Consider the following 23870-nt stretch of genomic DNA (forward strand, 5'->3'; position numbering starts at 1 on the left):
CAAAAGGAAGTAGCACAAGAAGAATCTAAAGGTGGAAACAATTCAGAAGACAGAATTTCAAATGGTATATACAGCAGAAGGTAAAGCTAGAAACTACAAATAAGGAACAAACGTTTCTTGGACAATGCTGTTTCCAGACAGCTGCCTTTCAAAATACTACTGTTTACTCACTGGACATTACCAAAGCTATCAGAACAGGTAACTCCTGTTATTTTCCCTATCTATATATCACTTTATTAATCATTAATATACAGCCCTTTGATAGATACACATATCACAGGAAATCTCATCCATTAAAAAAAAATTATAACCTTAACAGTACCTAAACTTAAACCTTGAATTTAAGATAGATCCGACGTAATATTTTTCTTTTTAGTGAATCCAGCTGTTTTATTATTTCATACTATAATTAAGATTTAAGATACATTAAGTGATAACTCTAAAATTTGTAATGGAACTAATATATAAGACAGGATGGATGGTAAAAAAAAAATTATTCTTATTTAACCAATTTACTGAAAACAGTTGTCACCATTTTATTAAAGGAAGCATTAAGAATAAGTATCCCACCATTTTTTCCAATATTTTTGACAAGCTAATTAATTCTAAAAGAAATGTATTCAATATTACTAAAGAAAGTGTCATTTTGATTGAAAGAACTTCAGAAACAATGCAGTTAAAGAGTATAAATAAAATAATTAAGAGAAAAGTGATCAAAACAATCTTTGTCAGCAAGAACCTATTCTGTGAAGAATCATTCACAGAATGATGTACACTTATTACAGGTAAGAAGATCAGCAGAATCCTATGAGCCCAGGACATAAGGATCACACTGTAAGTAAAAGCTATTTACAGTGGAAATTTTCCATTGTATCTATAAAGCATTAATAGATAACAATATATTTACTAACTTTTTGAGCACTTAGTATGTGCCAAGTACTATATGAAATATTTTATAATTTATTTTAAAAAAATTTTTGTAACAGTCATGTAAGATAGATCTTTAAAGGTAATTAAAAAGAGAGAGAGAGAGAATGAGAGAGAACAGAGACAGAAAGATAAAGAGAAAAGGGACAGGTTAAGTAGCCTAGTCTAAGTTCATGCAACAGAAAGTGATAAAGTCAGAATTCAAATCCAAACCTAGTGACAACCAGCCTGTACTCTTACCACTCTGCCACACTGTGTCTCTAGAATACCTGAACGTTTATGTTGAAAGAGTTCAGACCTTTACATACTGCTGAAGGTAGTGATTATGTCAGGAAAACTACTGTAATAAATAAATCAACACTGTACATGTTACAAACTGATGATCAAGTTGTACCCTGCTGACATTTCATATTGTAATACTGAAAGAAATGTTGAAAAGTAATTTGCCTATAAAAGGTACCTCTTCTATATCAATCTTTTATATAAACTTACTAGAATGTAAGGATGCCTCTTGGTTTCCTTGGCCATGATTAATTTTTTAGTCTCAGTACATTTTAGTTGCATTTATTTACTATGTTTTAACATTAAATTTACTGAGGTATGATTTACATAGAATGCATTTTTAAAAAGCTGTTAAATCCCAAAGGAGCATTTCAAAATCTAGTATTTCTTTAAGCAGCATTTTCCATACAGTTTATGGCAGAGCTGAACACAAAGAAGATATTCAGTAAGTGTTGCTGATCAGCTGAAAAAAACCCAACATTGCTTTAATGAAATATCTTCCCTCAGACAGACATCATGATTTCTAAAATAAAATATTCTTAGTGAATAGAAAAATATAGAAGACAAAGACAGGTGGTCTGTGAATGTAATTTCAGTTCTGTTAAATGTTCAGCAGATGTATTTTTCATTTGTTGAATAATTTTTTAGATTGAAAAAATCCTATCGCCTATTATTGCATTTTATCTTAGCTAAGTGAAGTTCAGGTACTACATTGAAATTGAGGGTAAGAACGTTTCATATTTGCTTTCTTTAACAACTTTAAAGAAAGAAACAGAAAATATGCAATTAAATGAAAATAATTTAAATGAGAAGGAAAAAAGACAACGCATCTATAATGGATGCATGGGGATCATTTATTCACAGATTGCAAAGTAGAAAAGAAAGAAATAAGCAACAGCAGGCTCAAAGTTAGAAAGATGTTCACAAGGTCAAGGATGGTAGTTGTTGCAAAATACATTGTTCTTAGATTAGCAGATAATGTTCTTTTGGTTTTTTAGAATAGCTGGGGATACCTGTCTTTTGCGAGAGATTCTGAAAGAGTTAACTCACAGAATACCTTTTATAATTTTTAGCAAGCCAGAGATCGTGGACAAAGAATGATGATGTACAAGCCATCTTCTTTTGCCAGTCCAAAGCACATAAAATATTCCAAAATCAGTCCCAGATTTTATCGTTTTGTCTTCTAGACACACAGGAAGAGACTGTCTGTATTACAGGTATTGTTGACACAAACTCATCCTAGACTCAGGCTGTATGAATATTCTGTATCAGGTCTTTTCTATTTGTGAATGGAATATAAAAACTATGTGAAACAATAGTTGAAATCTGTAAGAAGGGTGGATGAGGAAAACTCAAAATCCAGAATGAACTAAGTGTTATGAAACAATAACGATAACATATTTGGAACAAGAGTAAGAGTAAAAATATTGACCTATTACTTGAAGAAGGGAGTGTAAGGAAATCAAAGGAGGGTAAACAACTCAATTATGCTGTCATCCTTTCTACTAAGGAGAAAAACTCACAGATGGTTAAGTACAGAAAAGCTTCCTTAAAAAGGCACCAAATGTGAAAGACCCTAGTTTCTGAGTTTAAGCCTCAGTTCCAATAAATTACACTCCAGTGTACAGAAATGACCTGGAGATGCGATCACAGTACTAGTCAAATGACATCCAGCTAACACAGCACATACCTAGAGAACATACTTTAGTTCCACACTTCATTCTCAAAGAACCACCACAAAAATGTCTTTATAACACTGACAGTTTTGAACACTAGATATATCTCTAAAATATCCTGAGCAGAAAGAGGGCAAGAGGATTGAAAATGACAAAGATCCCAATTATTAGGAAGATTCTTGAAACCATAGACTAATAAACCTGATGTGTGTCCTAGCCAAATTCCGTAAGAGAGAATTGGATAGGGAGGAACATTAAAAAAAACAACAACACAGAAGTAATCATAGAAAACACTGTAGTTTACTGAAGAAGACAGCGTGTTGAACTGTTACATTCCTCCTTTTGACAGTTATAAAGACATCAGTGAGATAATTTTTTAGTAAAGTCTAATGATGTTTTTTGTATAAAGTAGGAAAGTGCTTGCTGATCACTAGTAAATTAAATGTGTGGTTGGCTGAAAAACTGTACCCACAAATTGTTAATCAATAAAAGTCAACTACAAGTGCTCTAGGAGCTATTTCTTTGTATTTGTCCTGCTTTGTGAGAATATCAACAACTTGGATGAAAACAGGGAAATGTGTATGTCTCTGATGATGGATTTTTATAGCACAACTGTAGAGAAGAAAAGATTCAGAATTCCTGGACTAGTGACTTAACTACCCCCCAAGTTAATGAAACAATACATTTTATTTATTTTGAGATGAAGAATGAATAAGGGCTACCTCAAAGTAATGCATGATATTTGTTCATGTGAAGGACAGGTGGCAAAAGTTAATCCAAAATTCAATACAAACCAACTCTGTGATGTGAAAACAGATAATGCAGTCTTAAATTGTGTTCATCCACTGGCTGTATCCCTGGGAGCTTAACAGTGACACTATCTATTACACTGATTAAAGTCAAATATAGTGCATTGCATTCCATCTGAAGCACCATATTCTGTAAAGCACATCATCTAATTAGAATACATAGTAAAATGAAATCAGGTTGGTGATGGATATAGAGACTCTTCTATGTAAGGAAAACAAAAGGAATCAACAATAGTTAATGAGCAGAAGTGAGATCAAAAGAGAGAACATGAAATAGATAATAGGTGAAACTGGCATTATGTGGGTATGAGTGTGCTTGTGTATGTGTGTGGCTGCAGATATCATGACTAGGACTAGTGAGTCAAACATATGGATAAGTATATTTTCAGCACATAAGGAAAGACTTTCTCACAATGAAAGCTGTCTAGTTCTGGAACAGGTTGCTTTGTAAAGTAATAAACTTGCCCTTGGTGGAAGTGTTCAGAGGGTGGCCGGCCACCCGTCTGGGATATAATGTGCAGAATTCCTAAGTAGATAGGTGGGTGGATAAAAGGATACCTGGAGTTTTTTTAGAACTCTCAGATTTTAATAAAGGACAGAACAGCAGAAGAAAAGGCTGTATCTTATTCTTTGCACACCCAGGGCCCACTAGGGAATGAGGAACATGGTAGGACTTCCATAAATGTTGCACCAAATTGATAACAAATAGAGAAGCTATAGATAGTACTACAAACAAAACACATATGAGAAAGAAATGAATAAGAAATCAATGGAAACAGAAAGTAGATCATTTCATCTAATCAAATGTTTGTTCTGTGTAATGAAAGTTGCATGTAATTCTTAGGCCAAGTGACATTTACCAAGACGCTTGAAGAAATTCTCCTCTTCGTCTCTCCCGTTTTCCATTCCACTCCCTGGTCCACCTTCAGAAAGCTTTACAGCACTGGTGAATTTGACCTGAGAAAAAAAAGGACAGTAGTCAGATAACTCAATTCAAAGGAAATTCTTTGTGTTTATACTAACCTTTACCTTGAAAAATAAGTTGTTTAGAATATAAAGGTCACTTCATTTCTTTTGGCTTCCACATCTGGTTAGCTAGTCTGTATAACTTATTCCCATGTGCCAAAAAAGACATCACTTATAACTATAATTTGAAGGAGAGTCTTGGTCATAGATTGAAAGTAAAATAACCAGGCACTATGAAAATAATTTAGTGAACAATTGAGATATTCTTAGAGTTTAATTCTGATAAAGTCCAAACTCAAATTTATGAACAAGTCATATTCATCCTTTAGAAACACCACAACTGAGAATCAGATGAAAGTAAAAGATAGCCAGATAGAAGATTTCAAATCTGTATGAAAGAACCAGTATAAATGAATTTATAATGTGTACTATAACTAAAGTGCAATAACATGTTTTTTTCCTAACACTTAAAATGTGTTTGTTTGCAGCAAAGCAAGGAAGCTGTGGACCTCACAGACTCTCAAATACTTGGCCAAATTTTAGTAAAAAGAATATGAAGGAGGAATTATAAATACATCTTCTAAATGTCTTATAAGGTTGCTATAATCTTTTTATAATTCCAAAATATTACTTTAAAAAGAGAGAGAAGAAAACTGGTTTTAGTGAGATTCAAAGAAGAAAGAGTATAAGCAAATAATTTGTATATAAAGAAATGTAACTCCTATTACATGCTGAAAATTACAGCAACCAGGCCACGAATCAGCCACAGGGAAGACTCTTATCAGAAATGAATTTCACTAAGAATCACGACCTTTTCCAAACTGCATGCTACTACAATGCTTAACAGAAGAAGCACTTAGTGGGAAAAATCATCCTGAGCTTCTTTATCCTTTTCAAAGGGGAGAATGGTTCAGATGGTAGGAAAAGTAGGGAAGGAAAATATATCGTGTGTGTGTGTGTGTGTGTGTGTGTGTGTGTGTGTGTGTAAAAGAAATCACTATACAATTATGTATCCTTGGATAGGAGCTTGAGATGTTAGGATTTCATACATGTATTAAAAGTAGCTGGGGGTTCCCCTGGTGGCGCAGTGGTTGAGAGTCCGCCTGCCAATGCAGGGGACACGGGTTCGTGCCCCGGTCTGGGAAGATCCCACATGCCGCGGAGCGGCTCGGCCCGTGAGCCATGGCCGGTGAGCCTGCGCGTCCGGAGCCTGTGCTCCGCAACCGGAGAGGCCACAGCAGTGAGAGGCCCGCGTACCGCCAAAAAAACAAACAAACAAAAAAAGTATCTGGGAATTGATACCTATATACCTCTCTATATCTGCATTACAATTTTATTCATAGTTTTTTGTCACTTTTTTCCTTTCTATGATTGCCTCATACTAAGACATCTTAGTTTCCATAGTTCACTTAAGTTTCCAAAACTTACTTTCCTTGAGGAGAATTTCTTCAACTCCTCCTTATTTGGCCCCTCCAGGTGTTTAGCAGTTCTCAGCCCTGACATTTTTCTATCAGTGACTCCAACATTCTCTTATGTAAGTAATGTCCTGTTTACCTTGGAGCTTTGCCTGATGAAAGAGAGGCGGTCCACAGAGCTGATGTCCAGGAGGTCCTCCACACCATCTGCCAAGCCTGAGAGGGAGGATCGTTTCAGCCAGTTTCCTAGTTAATAATTCAAAAAAAAATGAGACCATTATAGCATTTTCTCCCAAATGGATTAAACAAAAAAGTTGGCATGTGCCCAAAAAGCAATGAAAGTTACATGACTTGATGTAAATAAAAGTGAAAACAAATTATCTTCGAAATGTACATGCTTTGAATAAAAACATTCAGTGTTGGACTATAAAATTACATGACTAAATCAGAACAAAAAGAACCCGGGCCTCTTGCATGATTAAAACCGTAATCCATACAGTTCTCTTTGACAACTTTCACATCTTCCGTTAAGTCCCGTTGATTTTACCTCCTAAGTATCTTTCAAATATGTCTACTTCTCTCCATCTACACGGTCACCACGCAGTCCAAGCTACCATTACTTATACCTGGAGCACAGGGCAGCTTTCCATCTGGTCCCCCATACCCACTCATGCTCCCTCCAATGTGTTTTCCATGCAGTGATCTTTTAGAAAACAAGTTTACCTGCTCATGTTATCCCCCTGTTCAACATCCCACCTCGGCTCTGTAGGGCTGTAGGATGAAGAGCCAACCTGACCTTCAAGGCCCACACGCTCTGGTCCCTATGGCTTCACCATAGTCATGCAGCCACTCTTGTCTCAGTTCTTCCATGTCCCTCCCTCCTAATACCTTTGCACGTTGTACTGCTACCACCTGGAATGCTCTCCTTCCTCCTTCTCCCAAGTACCCTGCAGATCTTAATACCTCTTCCTTCAGGAAGCCTTCCCTGATTCCTGCCTCTCCTCTCCCTCATTTAGGTTAGTCTCATCCTTGCATGCTTTTAGGGCACTACATATACTTCCCTCATAAAATTGATAGTTTGGGGACTTCCCTGGTTGCACAGTGGTTAAGAATCGCCTGCCAGTGCAGGGGACACAGGTTCGATCCCTGGCCTGGGAAGATCCCACATGTCGCAGAGCAATTAAGCCCATGTGCCACAACCACTAAGCCTGTGCTTTAGGGCCTGGTGCCACAACTACTGAGCCCGCGTGCTACAACTACTGAAGTCCATGCGCCTAGAGCCCATGCTCCACAACAGGAGAAGCCACCGCAGTGAGAAGCCTGAGCACTGCAACGGAGACCCAATGCAACCAAAAAAAAATAAAAGTCATAGTTTGCAACTCTATTTAGTTGTATGATTATCTGCTTTAGTGACTGTCACCCCTAATAGATTGTAAATTCAGCAAAGTCAGGCATTGTGAAATTCTGCTCACCATTTAATCCCTGAATCCTAGCACAGTGTTTGCACACCACAGAAGCTCATAGGAAAGGTTTGAGAAATATCTGCTGAAAAAAATGAATGAATGAATGAGTAAATGAAGGAGTCAGCCTAGGCTTTGTGACTTGAAAGCTTTCCCTTTCTCTACCTTCCCACGAGTTGCTCTGTTTTGATTGTGAGTTGCTTTGAGGACATGGCAGGGAATAAGAGAATCCATAAGATAAATACAGACATACTTTTACCTATGGGGAGTTTAAGCTTCTTTCGGAGGGAAATTCTACGTGACCGAGAGCGGGTGCGCCGGTCAGAGGTGGTCCCCGAATGAGCAGTGGTGCATTCTGAAGTGTCCTGCTCAGACTGGCTGCTGGTGTCACTCGCCGCACTCTGGGATTTGAACATCTTGCGCCAGAAATCTTTCCGCCCCATGTTGCCCCCCTGCATTTGTTCATCGCTGAAAGCAAGCAGGGGAGAGGGTTAAACGTCTGAACACATGTGAAATTCTCTTACATTTCTTTCAACCTCCTGTCAATGACACTGTGGCAAATCGTGCAGGATGATCTTTGATGGGCTGGGATTTAGGAAGAGGCAGAGTGGGAGTGGAAGGAAGGAGATCAAGCTTGACTCTCTGAGCTCTTCTTGAAAATAGCCATGTCTCAGCTGTCAAGTTGAGGAAATCATTTTTTTCAGCCATGATATAAGACTAAATATTATTGCAGGTAATCGTCTGCGAGTATGAGTCATAAAAGCTGAAGTACTTACAGTGTCAATAAATATTTAACTTTTTATTTTTTTAAGTTCCCTGGGGGGGGTGCAGTACCATATCTTATTACCCACCCCTACCCCAGGACAGTATAATTCTTGGCCCTAAATAAACTCACAAAAATACTTGAACGAATAAATAAATAAAATGCAATCACCACACCCAGGGAATGCATCATCCCACAATTTTTCACTAAGTAATTTTCATAGTGCCTGATTATTTAGCTTTCTTAAGTCAAAGAAACTTAAGGTTTAAAAGTTAAAAAGGGCTTCCCTGGCGGCGCAGTGGTTGAGAGTCCACCTGCCGATGCAGGGGACACGGGTTCGTGCCCCGGTCTGGGAAGATCCCACATGCCGCAGAGCGGCTGGGCCCGTGAACCACGGCCGCTGAGCCTGCGCGTCCGGAGCCTGTGCTCCGCAACGGGAGAGGCCACAACAGTGAGAGGCCCGCGTACCGCAAAAAAAAAAAAAAAAAAAAAGTAAAACAAAAAATTAGCCTGACTCAATAAGACAAATGGGAACATCTCCAAAGGGATTTTTGACTAGGGCATTCCACAAGAGGAAAAAGACAAGTGGCCAATGGTATGCAGAGTTTAATCTCACTAGGAATTAAAAAAAAAGGCCAGTTGAAATGAGATCCTTATTTTCACTCATTAAATAGGCAAAGATTAAGGTGGGGTGGGCTGGGAGGGGAAAAAAGCAATGATACTATCATACTGCCATGATGAGAGAATGAGTCAACTTTTCTAGAGGATAATTTTGTAAGATGTTATCCAAAGGCTATGCCTACACCCATGACAAAGAACTTCAATTTCCAGGAAGTTATCCCAAGGAAATGATGGGACAATATACTAAGATGTAGATACAAGAAGGTCAAATGCTCACTGAGGCTTTTGAGTCAATGTTTAAAAATTGGAAATAATCTAAATGTTTACCTCTAGGGAAACAGCTGAATAAATTATGCGACTTCCATATGATGGCATCCTCTGTAGTCATTAAAATCCTATTTTCAGAAGACTAGTGATATGGGGTATGTTGATGATATTGCAAAGTTAAAAGGCACTGATAAAATGGATTAAGCAGGATATCACCAGGTTAATAAAAAAAGTACACGTGTACGTGTCTTTGTGTAAGCTCATGTGTACACATGCTCAAATATGTACCCAACATAATACACCAGAAGTTTACTGTGGTTATCTCTAGTTGAAGGTATTTAAACATTTTTTTCTCTATGCTTTTCTGTGTTTTCCACATTTGACAACTTGAAGAACACATATTATTATACTTTAGTAATTTGGAAAGAAAAGGTTACAGAGAATACTCTAGTAACATGTGATGAAATTTTGCAGGGGGGGGGCAGTTGGGTAATGATCTGTTTATAAGCTTTGGGGTTAAATCTGGGATCTACCTAAAATTTGACAGTACTGTGTAAAGCAGTCATTTTCTGGGGATATTTACATGGGGATGCAGATTTTTTCTCTCAAAATCTCATTAGAGTACTAAATACCTTTAATTATTTTAATTCAGGACATTCTCTTTATCAAATATGGTGTGAATTTAAATCAGTGTTTTAGAATTTGACTTCTTTGTTATTTTTATCAAATGATCACAGTGTTTGAAGCATTTCTTATCTTTGGGGAATGTGCAACACAGTGATGAGTACATGACTACGTGGCCTGAGTGGGGAAATATCCAGGGAGACTATAATCGATCAGCTTTACAATAAAATGCCGCATCAGCGTTGTCCAATGCGTGTGTTTCAATCATGGGTTTCAGAGATGTAGGCATATAAAACTGCTTTTAATATTACTCAGTTAATGTCATTTTTATTTAAAAGGGAAAAAGGAGAAGCAAAGGGTATGAGGGGTGTAGGTGGAAGAGAGAGTTCTCTGTCTTCTGGCAGAGGAGGAGCCATCATCACCTACCCACCTTTCTCCAGTGCTTAAACAGAGGACATGTGGTGTGCTCACCTCCTGGGTCCACTTGGACCAGGGAAAAGTCCCATGTTTGACATTCTATGACATCCTTCCAAGTGGAAATTTTTATGTAGAGGCATATTAATACATGTATCTTCATTCAAGGGAAAGAACAGACATGTGCTAAATGCTGAGAAATCAGGTGGTGTTTACAGAACACTACAGAGAAAGAATCTCTTGCAATCTAGAAAACTAAATCACCTATCAAGGTAGACAGTTTTATGTTTAAATCTAGTTTACCTATTAAATCATTCTTATTATTCAGATTAGCTTAATAGTTATTAGTGTTATTTTGGGAAAAGTCCTCTCTCCTTTTTTGGACAGATTCTGTATGTAAGGACTTTTAACTAGACTTGTAGTTGGTTATTCAGCTACAGACAGACCTTTGCCTTTCACATTAATTTCTTTTCCCTTAGAGCTTATGTTTGGATTTTTACTATGTCCTTAAAGACGTCCTGAAAGGAAAAACTAAACCTCAGTTTTGAGAATGGAAATTAAAGGAGACAAAGGCTAAATGGTAATTTGGCAAGTCTATTGTTTCATTGACTGTCATTCATTCATTCTTAAAATTAAGTGCCTACGATGGGCCAAGCCCCGTCTAGGCATTGGGTCTGTAATGGTAAGTAAAAACTCATGTGGTCCCTGCACCCATGGGGTTGATTTACCTTCTCCTTACTTTTCTCCACCCATTTTAGGGGCAGTTTCTAAGATTTTGAAGGCCTACAAAAACTGTGCAGGCCTTTTGTTCCTTAAAGGTTTTGTTTGCTTGTTGTGGATTACCAAGGTCCTATTTCATGACGGTGATTTCCTTGACTATAGAGAGGGCATATTATAAAATCTGGAATACCCTGCAGAATTTCTGGAAGGATAATCATTTAATACTAAATCAGGGTTTTGGGAAGTAGAATGGTATACCTAAAATGATGATATTTTAAATACTGATCACACCACTTGTGGGTAAATAGGTCTCAAAAGAAGAATGAATACAAGTGAGCCTTGCATAGAACCAGACTGTATATTTGGTGTCTACAGTAATCCTCACATTTTCTGAGGGCACTATTTTCATGATGCTTTTGATTTTGTTATTATGAAAAGTAGAGATAAGCTGATATCAGAGGGCATTGGAAAGGATCTCAGGAGAGAAACAAGGTGAAAAGGAGAGGAGTCGATGTTCCAGCTAATGCTGGACAGGAGAGTAGATTATCTTTACTTATTTTTGGAAAAGCATCATTGATTACATTGACAGTTGTAAGTGATTTTAAGCAAGAAAGTGGATGCCATCCCCAGCCCACCTGATACGCATGCTATTTTTCAAGATTAATCTGTAGGACTGTGCATGAAAAGCAGAAGTGGGGTAGAGACTGGCAACGGGAAAGGCAGTGAGGGAGGCTTCCTGGAAGCACGAGGTTGGTTATTTGTGATTTGGGCCTGTAGAGATTAGTGACTTTGGGAGTGAAAAATAAAGGGCAGAAGGAGAAGTTCAACAGAAATGAAAAACAAACAAACAGCAACTTGGAAAACAGAATTTCTTCCACTGAGAAGTGCTCAACCCACTCCATGGGAGACAAAACCAATGCTACTTACTGCTCTGGAGTCTGTGAGGGGCGACCGGACATGAAGCTGCGACATTCCTCAGGTGCAGAGGTCACCTGGCCCTTATCCACAATGCTTCCTGCCTCTGACCTATGCAAATGGTACATTCCACCAATCACAACATAGCAGGACACCACCTCCCAACACTTCATAAAGCAAAACACTTTGTTATAGACAACTTAAATGCCCTGCAAACCCTATACCATCATGAGTCTATGTCAGTATGGAATATATCCTACCATTTGAGTCATCTGAGTCTGTCTGCAGACAGAGCCATTAACTACTGGCAGGATTTTAAGTTTAGGTATTTCTTTTAATCTTTGTAAGTGGCAGTTCTTATATAATAGGCATACAATAAATTCATATTTATTAGAAGAAAAAATAATTGGGCATTGCTCAGCAATTTTTCTTTTGCCATGTTAAAAATATTACTTGCTGAACAGGATGATATGGTATCAGTAATTGCTTTTCCTTTCTGAATAAGAATGTAAGTTAGCTATAGAAGGGACCAAAACACAGATAACACTTTATGATGTAATTAAGAGCTATGAAGTGTGGTTCAAGTGTATGAAAGTTTGGGATCAACTGAGCTCTGATTCATACAAAGGCAGCATTTATTTGACGGTAAACTCATTCCTTTTCTAAGCTGTTGCTGGGCCACCACCAGTGATATCACTCGTACAAAAAAATTATAGTTCCCCCATCCCTGTACTGGAGTTACACACCATGTAGGAACCACATGGACAGTACAACAGAAGATTATATTCTACAGACATAGGCAAACCCTCATATTCAGAGAGCTCAAGCTTCCAACCTTTTACCACCTCCAGGCTTAGATTCTGGTTCACTTTCCTCCACCTTTTTCCCTGGTGCCAACTTCTCAGCACTATCAAGCAAAGCACTGAGGGCCACTCTCCTGAAGACATTCCCATGGGCCTCTTTGATAAACTGGACCAGCTGACGGATGTCACAATACAGCCCCTGTTTGGAGGCCAGAAAGAAAGTGTGGGGAAAGATAGCTGTGATTGAATAGTATCCACAGAAAGAGGGGTAGAAGGTAATTCCTTGGATTTAGATGAGCATTGGAATCATAAAAGGAAAACATATTACTACAGTGAAACCAACGGTATCCTGTCCCTTCATTGCTCCTATGGTAACATTACCAAGAACCTTGCCCATCATCCTTAGCATGAAAAAAGATGGTTACCATGCTTCATATTCAGAAAGTTGGCTGTATCATTAGAAAGACATCAATTTACACTTTTAACCACTGGATTCCCAAGCTTTTAATTTTCTCTCTTAATTGTGACTTCTGAAGAGATGGCTGCAAAAACAAGGCAATCAAAATTTTGTCTAGACTAGAGATTTCAGTCTCTGTTCAGCTTCTACAAATTTTCTGCATCACTGTGATAAAATTTGCTAAGTCCTCTAGATACTTCCAACAGAGCCTGATATTCAAGGATGATCCATTTTGCTTCACAGATTTAACAAATAATATGTATGTTGTAGCCCATTTGAACATGAGCTTGACTATGGACTTAAGATGATACAGGGCTATTAAAACCAACATATTAGTGATTCAACTTTTAATGCAGGTCTTTTATTTTCAAGATATTAAGCTTTGCATTCAGCATTTCCCCCACTCTCTTCTCTCTTTAAGAAGGTAGTTACTGGGCTTCCCTGGTGGCGCAGTGGTTGAGAGTCCGCCTGCCGATGCAGGGGACACGGGTTCGTGCCCCGGTCCGGGAAGATCCCACGTGCCGCGGAGCGGCTGGGCCCGTGAGCCATGGCCACTGAGCCTGCACGTCTGGAGCCTGTGCTCCACAACGGGAGAGGCCACAACAATGAGAGACCCGCGTACCGCCAAAAAAAAAAAAAAAGAAGGCAGTTACTATATTCTTTGTCTTAGGAAAAGTTCATGACAAAGCAGGACACAGAAGCCTACAAACCACTTACCTTATAACCCTTTTGGGTTTCAAAACCTAAGACCACTGGGACAATTATGCCTATGATGTTTAGAAAAGCAGAAGGAAGAACTACTAAGGAAAACATAGAATGTCCTTTGGGTCCTGTGGGCAGCAAGGCCCTATGCTCTCACTCTGCAATTTGGTGGCTCCTCCATGGAAGGCAAGGCCCCAGAAAGCAAGGGTTCCAAACTCACCAGAGAGCCCATCCCTAAGCAGCAGAGAGTACTACATGAACTAATAAGCATAACTGATGATTGAAACCCACGGAGCCTCACCAGGCATTGGGTCCTACCTAAGACTTGGGGATCTTTGCACTACTCTGTGAGGTGGAGAGACCCATGAATGGCTGAGGTTCAACTTCCAGCCATTCTGGTGGAATGGGGCTCCAAAGCCAAACTTAAGTTGACTTAAAGAAAATTAAGAAATATAGTATCTCTTCTATACACGAGTTTGTAGGTTAAGACTTATAAGAGCTTGCATATACTATAATCAACTTGTCAAATTACTTCTTGCCATGACCAAACTGAACACATGGATGGTACCCAAGTTATTCACAAACTGCAAGAACCTTGCTAGGATGGCTTCAACAGTCAGCAAAATTAAATTCCTTTTCATTTGGGGTTTTGTTCTGTTTATCTCAAGTTAAATGAATACATAGTTTCAGTGGTTTAGAGTAGCTTAAGACCATTTCTTTGATTTAGGTAGATTAGCAGATAGTGTCCATATGTGTAAATGGGCTGATTTCTGCATAGGAGTCATTGTATCTAACAGATCGGTAAGATAGAGAAATGCTTCTTTATTCCTCGGAGAGACCTGAATTCATCTAGTCATATCAGATGTCTCAGTCTTCATCCACACTTTACTATCCCAAACCACAATCTCCTTAGTAGCAATTAAACACTAACCTTTTATAGCCTGGCTCTCTGTACCTGTGGCTTCAGTGGTTTAATTAACAGTCTTTTTGAAGAGTAGCTAAAAGATTACAGTGTTCGATAAAAGAAGACAAAACCCATTTCAGCAGCATATTTGCATTAATTTTTAAAGTAAGCATGGTTTCAAACAAAAGCTTGGTATAACTTTCTTTAATATTTCATGAGCCAACACACTGGGCTCTAGCACCTTCTCTCTGAGGGGCTCTAAGTACCTAGTAACTATCTCAGCAACTACCACAGAACATCTGAGATGGAAGAGATAAGCCACTTTGCAGGTAGGATAACAAGTAACGGAGGAGAAATGCGTTGCTGCGTTTCTACTGTGAGTTACTGGTGACACTGAGAAAACAGATATTTTAACTTTAAAAGTTTTAGACTTCAACTTCTCTTTCTCAAGGCCACGCACGAGACTGAGAACTCCTGTGGAAAGAAGGGGTGAGCCCCTCACCAGATTCTCAGGGCTGTGCAATTCATGCGTAGTTGAAGCGCAGCGTGTGATGAGGGATTTAAACATGGCGCTGACGATGATGCCTTCCACACTTTGGGCTGTGGATTTGTTGTCCACCGTGGTGAAGTTATTTCCAAACCCAGCCTTGTCTGGAATGCAAAGGCACCAATTAAAGGCAGTGTTTCCATTCAGCTACATAGTTTAAAGAAGTAATGAGTACTCCAGGAGTTACTGAAGGGCTACACAAAATACAGAAACAGAGGACTGAGGATACCCCCGCTTTAATCATCTCTATGAGGACTTAAAGATAAACAACTCATAGCCTCCTTCAGAGTCTTTACTATGACATATTCCATCACTTTGAGAGATGTTTTAATTGATAACTCTTAGCAACAAGAGGATCAACTGTTGACCCTATGAAAGTCTTTTAAACCTAAGTAGTTTTTAAATAGGTGATCATGTAAAAAAATGTACGATTTACTGAATGGTCCCTCAGTGGAGACAGACTTAATTTGATTTGGCTTTTTTGGTGGTGAAGAATGCCGGCTTCTCAGTGGAAATTGTTCAGTCTGTGAGAAGCGGAGTGAGGTTGGGCTGACTGGGTGAGCCGGCAGGGGGAGAAGACGGGGGACAGGGCCCTGCAGGGGAATTCGTGCCAGCACTGGAAACAGAAGAGACCGAGTCTGGCCAAGAGCTGCACAAGACTTCTAGCAGCTTCTGTGGAGTCCAGAGACTCCATAGCCACACGAATTGGAAAACTCTACAACCTACCCTGGATGCACCTCCTTATAACTCATTCACACATGAAATGCCAGTGAACTGAGGCCATCATCCTATGTGGCATTTTATGCCAGTTTTTCACATTTCCATGGACACATTCTGTGGCCTTGCCAGAGTATCCCTCATAGCTTGCGAGCCACCTGTGGACTGCAGGGGCAGGATATGTGCAGCTCCAAGACTGATCAGATAGGGATGTGTGTCTCTGGCTGGCTGATTCATCATGAGCCACTTTAACGTCTCAAGAATTCCAGGGGGAATTCATCACTTTAAAGTAACAGACCTTATTACCAACCTCTCACTGTCTGTGTCAATGGGCCACGGATTATCTTTAGATTTTACATTACAGAAAGAAATGTTTTAGTCTATTCTTATAGTTTCTATCTCAAATAGGTTAAAAAAGAGAAAAAAAAAGTTTGTAATCAAGAATTTCTCTTGCAGTACCTCAACTACAATTCTCACTTCATTGATTTATAAATTTGTTATGTGCTTGGCTTAAAACAATTTCAATAACATAGATTATTTCAGGGATTCTATAGGGAACAATATTTTCCTTTAATGTGAAAACCAAATAATAAAGCCTGGGGTACAAACAGAAAAACTGTTTCTAAATCCATCACAAATAAAAGGGGGAGTGGCATGAATTGGGGGGTTGGGATTGACATATACACACTACTATGTATAAAATAGATAACTAATGAGAACCTACTGTATAGCACAGGGAACTCTACTCAGTGCTCTGTGGTGACCTAACTGGGAAAGAAACCCAAAAAAGAGGGTATGTCTGTATACATATAGCTGATTCACTTTGCTGTACAGTGGAAATTAATACAACATTGCAAAGCAACTATACTCCAATAAAAATTTAAAAGAAAAAAGATTATGAAAGCAGGAAAAAAAATAAATCCATCAAATATAGCTCCATTATAAATTAATCAACCACTATCACACATATACTATATAAACAATAACAGCCTATAATAAGAAGTTATTTCTTCCCAGGCTCTAATTAAAATGTATATTTTACTCAGTCAGGCTTCATACATCACCTTCATTTCATTACTGCATTTGCATTCAAGTGGTATTGGAGGTGTTCATTTATTATGGATGCCATTTGTGTTCACTGGTTGTGCCCTGTAATACAGGTCTCTATACTGGAGTTTTCCTAAAGCCATGAAGCTATAGTTTATGAGCCTATCTATAGATCCCTTTGCCCATTCTTTTTAAAATTCAGTATATGTGTATATCAAAATTATGTTACTACTATGTTAACTGTCGTTTTTTTTTTTTTCCTTTCCTATTTTATTTTGTGAAAAAAATCACCAAGCACTATGCCTGGCTCATTTCATATTTGTTGAACTAATGAATATATTCCTTTGTTCCTTGATCCTTGCCTCAGCAGTCATACAACAGAAAGTCACGGGAGAGAGAGGAGTGCCATGAGTAGAGTGTAAGGATAGAGGGGCTACAGGTGAGGATGCCACAGCTTTACCAAATTCCCATCTGCTGAGCTAAGTTGTCCTCAGAAAGCCTCTAAAGTGTGTCAAAGATGATGTACAAGCTCCTCGTGTTTATATTTTATTACACACACGATGCACACACAAACAGATATCTTTTCCTCTCCATTCTATCCCTAGAAATTTAGGGTGTCTCTGAAATGCTACCTGCTTCACCTCCCAGCGAGTTCTCCTAGAACTCGGTGCAGCTTTACTTACTGTCAGTGACCGGCTCCATACAAAATCCTAGCAAAGCATGCAAGAAGTCCACTACGTTATTGAGAGAGTCCTTGTTCACATAGTCCCTCATGGTTTGTCGGAACTGCATCTTATCTAGCTTGTATAACTTAGTGAGGCAGTTCTGGGCCTGCAAGGAAGGAAGAAAAGTGAAGAAGTCACAGGTACCAGCTTAAGCTACAGGGACACCAGTGGTCTGCAACAGAAGCCCTCCAAAGGCCAACATTTCCATCCATCCCGCCGGCTGCCGCCCACCAACCCTGCCAGCCCCTCCTGTCTGAGAATGCAGTGGGCAGAGACAGGCTGAGCAGTACTAGGTAGATGACTTGGAGAAGGGCTGCTCCTCAGGAGAAACCCCAAACTAGGGGCTAATGCTGTCCCAGAAAGAGCTCAATATTTTTGCCAAGATCAAGATTTTAAGATCTCAAGGGAAAAACTTAAAGCGTAAAATTTAGGTAGGTGATAGGATTGGTCATCACGGTTTAGAAAACCTCAAAGGGTTTGCGCCATGGGAAGGAGCAGGCCACTCCCATGCTCAGCTGTTTTGAATTTAAGTAGATTTAACGGATGGTGTGACTGGGCTGTAGGAAGTGCTTGTCCAGAGTCCTCTTATATGGTCAGGAGGGAAGGATCTTTGAAACATGAAAGAGGCATAAAATAAAGGCAAGTCTAGTTTGTTGATTTTTGTGTTTGCTTCTGAATGTGGAAGTTTGGTATTTAAATAGAACTTGGTCTTCAGGATATGAAAAGCAACTGACCATTCACTAGGCCCTGCTACTCAAAAATATATTTCTTATGATCCAGCAAATAATTTTGCCATCTAGCAAAGAAAAAGGAAGTAATCCCCACCATCAGAACAAATAAAATCACATTCATTGGTTGGAGAAGGCCACAGACAGGATGCGCTAATACTATCTGAGACCCTTAGAGGGCTCCCTCACCCTCTCTTACCACTGAGAGAAAAATCACATTTGTGCAGTGCTTTGCTGTTTAAAATGTGTTTCTTGCTTGTAAGTGCATAACGACATTGGACTTTCACACCTTATCTGTGATTTGAAGAGTTTCCCTATATTACAGTGGAAGAAACTGAGACTCAAAGAAGTCAAGGACTTTGCCCAAGTTTTTACACCAAGTTTCACAGCAGAGCCAAAATTAAAAGCCAGGGTCTTACCTCCTCAAAGTGATTATTTCTCCTATGATATAATAGTCACATGAATAGTTTAGAGAGTGATTGTTGGGGAAAATGTATCTAGATTACACCTACTTTGAAAAATGATTTAAGATGACCAATAATATAGATTAGTTGATATCTTGCGGAGAACAAGATCATCATAAAAAAGCAAGTCCTTAACAATGGAATGAAATGGGAAAATGATAAGAGAGAACTCTGGGTTGAGGGGAAAAAGCTAAAGATCAAATGGGAGGGGACTTTTCTGGTGGTGCAGTGGTTAAGAATCCGCTTGCCAATGCAGGGGACGCGGGTTCAAGCCCTGGTCTGGGAAGATTCCCACATACCGTGGAGCAACTAAGCCCGTGCATCACAACTACTGAGCCTGCGCTCTAGAGCCTGTGAGCCACAACTACTGAGCCTGCACGCCACAACTACTGAAGCCCGCGCGCCTAGAGTCCGTGCTCTGCAACAAGAGAAGCCACCGCAGTGAGAAGCCTGCGCACCACAACGAAGAGTAGCCCCTGCTCGCCGCAACTAGAGAAAGCCCGCGGGCAGCAACGAAGACCCAATGCAGACAAAAATAAATAAAATAAATTTAAAAAAAAAAAAGAAGGGAGGGGTGGCTGGGTGAGGACAACCTTAAAGGAGGATAGAGAAATTTGGACAATCAGACAGAAGCAAGGAAGTTAGATCCCTGAGAAAGCAGTCCCTGAGAAAGCAGTCCCTGAGAATTGGGACTTATTGGTGGGCCTTAATGGTGGCCCAGAAGAAAATTTAAGTTACATGACCATTTTGACAAATCAAGGCCCAGAGAAAGATTCTTGGAAAACTCGAGAGGAAAAAGGAAGATTATAAAAGGTTGTAAACTGTAATTAGCAATAGGCATCCTGGTGTGACCTTGTTACAGTCTCTCCATCTGTATCACAAAGTCAGGCGGATTGATTGTTTTTTCTCCCATTTTTCCTTTACTCGGTCATAGAAGATTGGGAAATTAGGTGTTAACCAGAGGTTACTGGTTGCTAGCTGTAAAGCAAGCTTCTTTTCTTATAAAATAAATGATTCTTGCTATAAAATGAAGCCTGTAAAGTACTTCTTGCTTCTCTGTAAAATACACCAAAAAAGGCATTGTTTCAAATCTGCTCTTTAGAGGCTATTAGGACGTCTGAATGAGTTCAATCAAGCAAGAATCAGAATATCAAACCACAAGTATTTTGATTCGGAATGAATATTTTAAACTTCTCCAAGAGATATAAAGAGTGAATTCCCTTTCAATAATTTGGGACTACAAGCTAATGATTAGACTATTCCAGGAAACATGCTGGAATTGCTAGGCACTTTGATGAACATCATTGTAGTACTAATCTGTTTATTAAAAAAATAAAAGTACAGAGGACCTGATCTGGTAGAGGTAAGAAATATCTTTAATATATTAAAAGTTAAGTAACTTCTGACAATCTAATGCCAGAGAAATCTGGAAATATCTAGCTTCTTGAATTAGACATTCCCAGGGAAAATTGCTCAAACTTCTCTCTCGGGGGCTTCCCTGGTGGCACAGTGGTTGAGAATCCGCCTGCCGATGCAGGGGACACAGGTTTGTTCCCCAGTCCAGGAAGATCCCACGTGCCGCGGAGCGGCTGGGCCCGTGAGCTGTGGCCGCTGAGCCTACGCGTCCGGAGCCTGTGCTCCGCAACGGGAGAGGCCACAGCAGTGAGAGGCCCGCGTACCACAAAACAAAAACAAAACAAAACAAAATAATTTCTCTCTCGGACAACGTGTTTACTAAGCACGGACAAGTAAGTATAATCCCTATAGTGAGTACTGAACTGGGCTACTAGAGAATGGACGTATTGCCACATAAATCAACAAAGTTGAGAAGGCAGGTAGAAAACTGGACATCCTGACAGGAAATAGTCAGTACTCTTGAGAGAAGAACACATGGTGATTAAGCAGTAACAACAGCCTCTCAAGTGGTTTCTGATCCAACTAGCCCTACCTTCTCCAATTCTAGAAAGCCAGGTTCTGATGTCAAAACGAGTTTATACCTCCAACTACAACATGACACTTCCTTTTATATTTTGATGTTTGATTTCATGGAATTAGTTTTCTGCATGAGGAGTGATGTGGTTTTAGCCTTGAAGGCGTTTATTCATACTGTGATACAATAAAAATCAAAGATCAAAAATCACATACACATGTGCAGAGATGGGGCAATGTCAGCTTTCTACTGCCTTATTACTTATTATTTTGATTTCTTAAAACTTGGGGCCTCAAAATCTAGATCTTGGTCAAAGTTTTCAAGTTTCAGAATTTAGAAGTTAATTACTATGAATAAAACTCCCACATGCAAATAATTAATATAATACAACACAAGAGAATATAAATGAAAGAGAATGATATACAGATGGATAGATAGGTAGATGATAGATTAGGAAAGTAACCCAGCATGCTAAGGCTGTGTGAACATTTCACGACAAAACCTAATACCAAGGAAAAATGGGCTGGCATTAGACTTTGGCATGATCCTAAAACTCTGCTAAGATATGCCAAAAGGTTTCCTGGTCTCAAATTTGCATCAACCCTTTATTTTTAAGGGAATATTTTCTTATTATTTCAGTTCAAGAGTATGTATGAGGGCAACTGTTGCAGTTTGGACTTGTTGTGGAGGTAGGTTATTGCTCAAGTCTTAAGTGAACAGTAGTCATCAGTGGAGGCAAATGAAAATGAGCTGGAATTACATTTCCATGTTCCATTACAGAATTATGCTTTGCAAGTCTGAGTGCAGAGTTTCAAGTTTCACACAGTTCCAAGAGATATGATTTCAAATATTTAGTAGTCAAGGTTCATTCTCAAACAAAGCAGCCAGAAAATGACTGGCTACTTTTGTAGTCCTATTTTGTCCCAATAAGGGCCATTTTCCATATCTAAGAACAACAAACCAAGTCCTAAACTTTGATCCCTTTTTCTAATATAACATATGCTTCCATAGTACCCAGGCAGGTGATTCAAAAGTTATTTGCCACGGACTATCAGAAGCTTGCTAAATGTATTCATCTTTGCAATGTTCTTTCAAACTCGAATTCACACGTTCCAATTATACATTCTTTTACCAGTTGGGAGTCGGCCCGCCCAGGCAGGAGGCAGAAGTGGTTTTCCCAATTAAACTTTCCTAAGCCTGGGTTTTAGATGTCTTGAGATATCTTGTGGGAATCCTCCCACCTTAAGACAGCATTAATTACCCTTACAAAATACGGTATTCTTCAGGGAACACTGACCCTCATTGTCAAAGGACTCATGCCTAATTTGGAGGGAGGGAAGAGAAAGAGGAAATGGAATCTACTTTAGTTCTCTTACATTCTCCCGGAATACCTGGTGTCTCAGACGATCCCCAGAGAGCCCTCGGTGTCCTTCTCCGCAGCCATGGGCACATCCCAGAGACTTCACTATTTTGATGAGCATGGTTAGAGCAAGCCTATGGTTGCTTACAGGTGTACTTTCATCCTAGTACCCATGAACGAGAAAGAAAGAAGATTCGGTTCATTTAGCCACTAGGATTCTTTTGGTGCTAAGACTATTTTATTATCAAACCAAGTTTATATGTTTTGCAGCAAAGCCCCTGCAATTTAGGAAACAGAACTGTCAAGGGCTCAACAGGCAAGCTAACGTTTCAAAACTCTAGAACGGACTTACGAGAAAGAAAATGTTTATGCATTTTGAACACCCTCTAGTACTACAGGATATGAATGCAGACCTCTTTATTAGAAGACATGCTTTCATAACCTCGTTAGACTATCAGAATAACTGTCTAGAGAGAGACAGTGTGGACTATCAGTGATGAAAGCAAGTAGCTTTTCCCAGAAGGTACCCTCATCAGCAGGCTTCTGTTAATATCACCAAGCAAGGATTATTGCTAAATTTCTGGAACTGATCAAAGTCTGAAACTGTGAAATCCTGTGGCAATTTCTGACATTTTCAAAGGACTTTTCTAGTTTTATACCTTCGCTATACTGTAATATTCACGCACAAGCAAAGAGAGAATACATAAACAACTGTGTAAATATTCAGCATGGTTCTTTGTTTGAGGCTAAATGGAAGCCCTCCCGAGGTGAACTGTGAGAAGTGTTATCATCCTCTCTCTTGACTCATTTAATCCTTGCTCTTAGTGAAGAACATAGCTTCCAGAAAAATGAACTTTCTTGAATTATTTCCAAAGAAGCATAAGGAAGCTGTTGGTAAGGAATGATGCAGATCCCAGCGTGGGAGTGCCATTACCTTCAGGAAGCTCCAACATTCCTCAGCCCTTCTAGCTACTTTCTGCTGTCAGCACAGCCACTGCGGACCTGCGAGTCCAGCTTCCGTTCCTTAATTGCGTATGACGGTAGGTAAATGAACTAATCTCTCTGTGCTTTAGTTTCCTCACCTGTGAATCGACGATCCTAATAGCTTCCCTTCCTACTTCATCAGCTTACTGTGCCAAACAAATGAAATAATGAATAAGAACTGTTCTGTAAATTTTGAAGGCCTTTTCTTCATATGCTCAGGTTGATACATAAACTTTGGGGCCACCCACGTAGAAAGTATACTCAAAGGCAGGGAGGGTGTGAAAGGGATGGGGATTATCTAGACATCATGTGCTGTTCATTACGTGATGGGGTAGGCTCTCTGCTCCCCTAATGTTATATAATTGGTCCTTTTATTCTAACCAAATGCTCATGTAGTGGATGTGGTGCTGGACTCCAGAGGCGCCCCCTTCAGAACTGAACATTCATTCTCTGAGCCGCTGGGAGTATTGATGGATGGTAGCTCTCAGGTGAGTCCCTCTCCAGGCATTGCCCTTAGCTAAAGAGACCTGCCTTGACCCAGGTTATGCTCTCCTCCTGGAAGCAGTCTGCCTGCTTCAGGAGCATAAAGAGTGTGTGTGGGGAGGCGTGTGGAATAAAGTGGGCTCCCTTACTTCACCCGGGG

General features: G+C 39.5%; 1 protein-coding gene across 1 annotated transcript in view; it reads right to left on the bottom strand.

The window, feature by feature from the left end:
• The window catches only part of LOC103072412 (protein unc-80 homolog), a gene marked incomplete at its 3' end in the record, with an annotated part of 220293 nt that overhangs the window by 144755 nt on the left and 51668 nt on the right, over positions 1 to 23870 (bottom strand). Inside the window, exons 14-21 of the mRNA XM_007460228.1 lie at positions 22260 to 22406; positions 17720 to 17867; positions 15228 to 15376; positions 12695 to 12861; positions 11872 to 11970; positions 7795 to 8003; positions 6215 to 6321; positions 4555 to 4651 (exon numbers count right to left, since the gene is read on the bottom strand). Of these exons, the coding sequence (XP_007460290.1) occupies positions 4555 to 4651; positions 6215 to 6321; positions 7795 to 8003; positions 11872 to 11970; positions 12695 to 12861; positions 15228 to 15376; positions 17720 to 17867; positions 22260 to 22406 (1123 nt within the window). The remainder of the gene's footprint in view (positions 1 to 4554; positions 4652 to 6214; positions 6322 to 7794; positions 8004 to 11871; positions 11971 to 12694; positions 12862 to 15227; positions 15377 to 17719; positions 17868 to 22259; positions 22407 to 23870) is intronic.

The sequence above is a fragment of the Lipotes vexillifer genome, unplaced genomic scaffold (assembly GCF_000442215.2).
Source record: "Lipotes vexillifer unplaced genomic scaffold, Lipotes_vexillifer_v1.1 scaffold1330, whole genome shotgun sequence".
NCBI lineage: Eukaryota > Metazoa > Chordata > Mammalia > Artiodactyla > Lipotidae > Lipotes > Lipotes vexillifer.